The sequence below is a fragment of the Antechinus flavipes genome, chromosome 3 (assembly GCF_016432865.1).
Source record: "Antechinus flavipes isolate AdamAnt ecotype Samford, QLD, Australia chromosome 3, AdamAnt_v2, whole genome shotgun sequence".
NCBI lineage: Eukaryota > Metazoa > Chordata > Mammalia > Dasyuromorphia > Dasyuridae > Antechinus > Antechinus flavipes.
In genome coordinates, this window is record NC_067400.1 from 381,781,435 (window position 1) to 381,786,498 (window position 5,064).

General features: G+C 33.7%; 1 protein-coding gene across 1 annotated transcript; it reads left to right on the plus strand.

The window, feature by feature from the left end:
* The first annotated feature begins 3,888 nt into the window (after positions 1–3,888).
* Positions 3,889–4,827, plus strand: LOC127557988 (olfactory receptor 149-like). The gene has a single exon (XM_051991237.1). The coding sequence runs from the start codon at positions 3,889–3,891 to the stop codon at positions 4,825–4,827; it is 939 nt and encodes a 312-aa protein (XP_051847197.1).
* The last annotated feature ends 237 nt before the right edge of the window (positions 4,828–5,064 follow it).

The window sequence follows — 5,064 nt, forward strand, 5'->3', positions numbered from 1 at the left end:
AAAATGGATAATTGATTAATGTATGGGAAAGGGACAAAGAAAAGATTTTGTAAAATCATCTAAGGTATGTATGTGTGTTAATATGGAGTTAATATGTCCAGTGTTGTTTTTCTAGGGATTTAAATGAATTTTTCATGTAGGATTTCAGTAACTGTTTTCTTGATTCGTAGTGAATCTTTTATACCAGGATGAGTTTATATTCTATCTGAAGACAAAAGGAATAAAAATATATTGAATAAAAAATTAAAGGCCTGGTAAAATTTATGATGGTAATAAGGCTAATTTATATTGTTTTTATCATTTATTAAATTAGATATTTTTTAGCATTGCTTCATTTAGAAAAGCTGAATCTTCTCCCTATTATGAATACTTTTTGACTACAGGAGGGTGGTAATTAGGAATTTGTGATAACTAGAAATTTATTTTATTTTTATGGTACTTTTGGAATTTACTTATGATATTCAAATTCAGTTTACATTAGCTTAGTTTTGATAAATTCTAGTTTTAGTGATTTATTTTTGCTTGAATAGTTGAATAAAAAAATCTGTCAGTTTAGAAGGTTCTAACTATTTTACTTTATGCAAGTCTGGTGCTTATCTTAACATTAGGAAAAATTTTAAGTTACTTTAAAAGAAGAAATACTTTCAAGAAGGATTTTTTGAATTAAAAAACCTGGAACCATCCTGGAAACAGTTGTTGCAATTGAAGTTAATCTGCCAACTTTTAAATAAATTCATTTTTGTATTAGAGTCCATTTGTTTTATAAAAAATGTGTTCCATTATTAATTCCTTAATGGAATTTCATCTTCCAAATAGTGGAATGCACAATGCTAACTATAAAAATTGAGTTCTAATTTTTAGTTTCTTGGATGTATTAATGTGGCAATTGGGTAACCTGAAAATGTTAAGTCTCTGGTATAAAAGGTTCCAAAACTAATTTTCTAATGATAGAGAAATAGTTTGAGCTAACTTTCACTATTTGACCTGGTTATTGGCAAAGTAAATTTAAAATTTTGTTAAGAAAATTTTTTAGATTTTTTTTTATTAGAGGGCATCTCTACAAGTGACCTGAACCAGAGAATCCAGTCAGATGGAATCTGTTTTGAGACTACACCTAAAATAGAGAGCTGCACCAGATGTTTCCAGAAAAGCAAACTGCTGTTTGAGATGAGACTTCCATGAAATGATCACATTTTTTAAAAATAACTTTTTATTGACGGAACCCATGCCAGGGTAATTTTTTACAGCATTATCCCTTGCACTCACTTCTGTTCCGATTTTTCCCCTCCCTCCCTCCATCACCTCCCCTAGATGGCAAGCAGTCCTTTACATGTTGAATAGGTTACAGTATATCCTAGATACAATATATGTTTGCAGAACCGAAGAGTTTTCTTGTTGCACAGGGAGAATTGGATTCAGAAGGTATAAATAACCCTGGAAGAAAAACAAAAAGGCAAACAGTTTATATTCATTTCCCAGTGTTCTTTCTTTGGGTGTAGCTGCTTCTGGCCATCCTTGATCAATTGAAACTGACATAGCTCTCTTTATCGAAGAGATCCACTTCCATCAGAATACATCCTCACACAGTATCGTTGTTGAAGTATATAATGATCTCCTGGTTCTGCTCGTTTCACTTAGCATCAGTTCATGTAAGTCTCGCCAGTCCTCTCTGTATTCATCCTGCTGGTCATTCCTTACAGAACAATAATATTCCATAACGTAAATGATCACATTTTAAAAAAATTTGCTTTTTCCTATGTATTTTTAAAGTTTTACTTAACAAAGAGGACTTCCCTCTTTGATTTTGTCAGTGCCATCAATTTCTTTCCTCTTCCACCTCAAATTGGTTTCTATTATAAGCCCATAATTAGAAATTCCAGATAAAATGTTTGTTTTTTCAATTAGTGATTTATTGAGGAGACATGTCTTCAATAGAATCAAATGGTGATTATTAAATAATAAATTTTATATATATGAATAAATTATTAAATAATAAAAAGTGTTACTAAATAATAAATTATTGAGAAGATCCAAGATCTTTCCCAAAATTTTGTCCCACTTACCACATTATTTAGATGGAGTTGTTGCCCTATTCAACTTGAGAACCTTAAAAATAATTTAAGCTAAGGTGAATCCCAGCTCTTTGTGTTCCACTCTGGCAGCTTTGGGAAAGTAATATAGCTCCTTTGTCTAGAGTGCCCAAGGCTGGAGGTGATTTGGAAGTAAATGACCCAGTCTTTCATTAGAATTCATCCATCTCTAATATTCATTCTCTTTTATTACTTGTTAATCAATCAGACTTTGCCATCCTCATTAATAGCTACTTTTTTAAGGGCATATTAGCATTGAGTGATTCTAAGAGAGATCCTTGGCATTTGAGTGACACTGACCCTTTTTATTAATTATATGCTAATATGATTAATAAAATGATTAATTACCCAGAAATTGTCTCTTGAACTTTTTATATGTCACATTACATATACTACAAAGTATTTGTAATATCCCTTTTTGTCATTGCAAAGAACTGATAACAAAATGGGCATCTATTGATTGTTGAACTATTGAACAAAGTACATGAATGCAAAGACAATTTTAAAAACATAGGGGAGAATGGGAAGATATTAAGAGTGAAATAAACAGAACCAGGGAAACAATATGAATGAAGATTGTCATAATGAAAATAGAAAGAGTAACAAAAAAACAAAATTTAAAGAACTGCAACTATGATGACTGTGAATGATCTTGGAAAAGAGATGTGAGCAGAATCTAATATAAAAATGTATAAAGTCAAAATTCTCTTGACATATTGAGTAAAGTCATAATAACAGACCTATTTACCTTAGAAGATAGTACTATTCTTCAGTGACATAGAAGGGTGTGTATTGTTTTGATCTGGTTATCTGAGTAATTCCTCCAGACTCAGGATACCTTTCACTCCTTCTGAATGTATAATAATTTTTTCCACTTCTTTGGGGTTTCAGATCTTTTCTGGTTGTTTAATCAAACACAGTTCTAAGCCTTTGAGACTGATAGTCATATTATACACAGTCATGCTCTACCACAAACCATCCTTGATCTCACTGTCAAAAGCAAACTATTGGCCTGAATGGTTCTTACCCATAGTGATATTTCTTGTCTTGTTATGTATTTAATAGAGAAAACTATGAAGAAAACTGACTACCTTTACAACTCATAAAAAACGTGCCAATAGAATTCATCAATGGAAGGCCCATTCTGCAGAGATAACTGATTTCACTCCATTGTGAACCTACCCATTGGGTATTGAAAGGAACATTGATATCAGTATCATAAAACATAGGTTCAATGGCCTCTTCACCACTTATCAAGTAAGTAAACTTGAAGAAATCTTTGAATTTCTTTGAGCTTCAGTTTCCTTCTCTATTAATTGAGAATAGTATCATTCTACCTCCATCACAAAACTCTTACGAAGATTGATTATAGTAACAATTATAACAGAATTAACTAAATAACACTTTAGAGTTTACAAAGCACTTTTGATCCCCAAAATGACTTTTTGATATAATCCTTATTTTACAGATGAGAAAGATTGTGTCTAAGTTTGTCCAATTGATAAGCATCTGAAGCAATGTTTAAATGTTCTTTCTTTCTCTTAAGTCCAGAACCCATAATTCCATTTTCCCTCTCACATGAAATGCCATATGAGAGCAATTTTTCCCTTTTAAGTTATGCACTATAGTATATCAGTCATATGTCAAAAATCTACTTTCAAAGCCAAAAGTGGTTTTATCTATATGTCTATGTGTATCTTTTGGCAGGTATATTTTCTTCAGGCCTATTGAACTTCATCTTGCATCTCTGATGTCTGTGTCCATTCTTTGGTGTCCTATACACCAATACTAAGCTTTCATGGAGATGAAGAATCATACAGTGGTAACTGAATTCATCCTTCTAGGAATCCCGCACACAGAAGGGATGGAGATTGAACTTTTCTTTGTATTCTTATCTTTCTATTTCTTTACCTTGCTAGGGAACTTGACCATTCTCTTGGCTATTATTTCCTCCTCTCGTCTTCACACTCCCATGTACTTCTTTCTGTGCAAGTTGTCAATTTTTGATATATTTTTCCCTTCAGTGAGTTCTCCTAAAATGCTCTTCTTTCTTTCTGGATATAGCCATGCCATTTCTTATGGAGGCTGTGTATGCCAACTCTTTTTCTATCATTTTCTTGGCTGCACTGAGTGTTTCCTATACACTGTGATGGCCTATGACCGTTTTGTTGCCATCTGTTACCCTTTACGGTACACAGTCATTATGAGCCATAAGGTATGTGCCATCTTGGCCATGGGGACCTCATTTTTTGGCTGTATTCAGGCCACTTTCCTCACTGCCCTCACTTTCCAGTTGCCCTACTGTGGACCCAATAAAGTGGAATATTTCTTCTGTGATATCCCAGTGATGTTGAAATTAGCCTGTGCAGATACCTCAGCCCTGGAGATGGTAGGTTTCATAAGTGTGGGTCTTATGCCTTTCAGTTGTTTCCTCCTCATCCTTACTTCTTATAGTCGCATTGTTTGCTCCATCTTGAGAATACGTTCAGCAGAGGGTCGACGTAGAGCCTTCTCCACTTGCAGTGCTCACTTAACAGCCATCCTCCTATTTTATATGCCTGTAGTTCTCATCTACCTACAGCCTACCCCCAATCCTTGGTTGAATGCTACTGTTCAGATCCTGAATAATTTAGTCACCCCCATGCTGAACCCTTTGATCTATAGTTTGAGGAATAAGGAGGTAAAATCATCCTTAAGGAAGGTGCTTCAGCAGATTGGGTTCCTTCCGGAGCAATGAAAGACAGACCTAATAGAAATAGAGACAGAGTAACAGAGATAAACAGAGAGGTAGAATAATTGGTTTTTTTCTAATTTGTCCTGAAAATTCTCTCTCCTTAATTTCCTTGACCCTTTTAAAAAATCCTCTTTCCTTTCACAGTTACCCTTTTTGTAATTGCCTACAGTGACTCTCTTGTTAACAAAAATTAACATCAATGGATTTCAAAATTTTGTAAGTACCACTGGCCTTATTGCC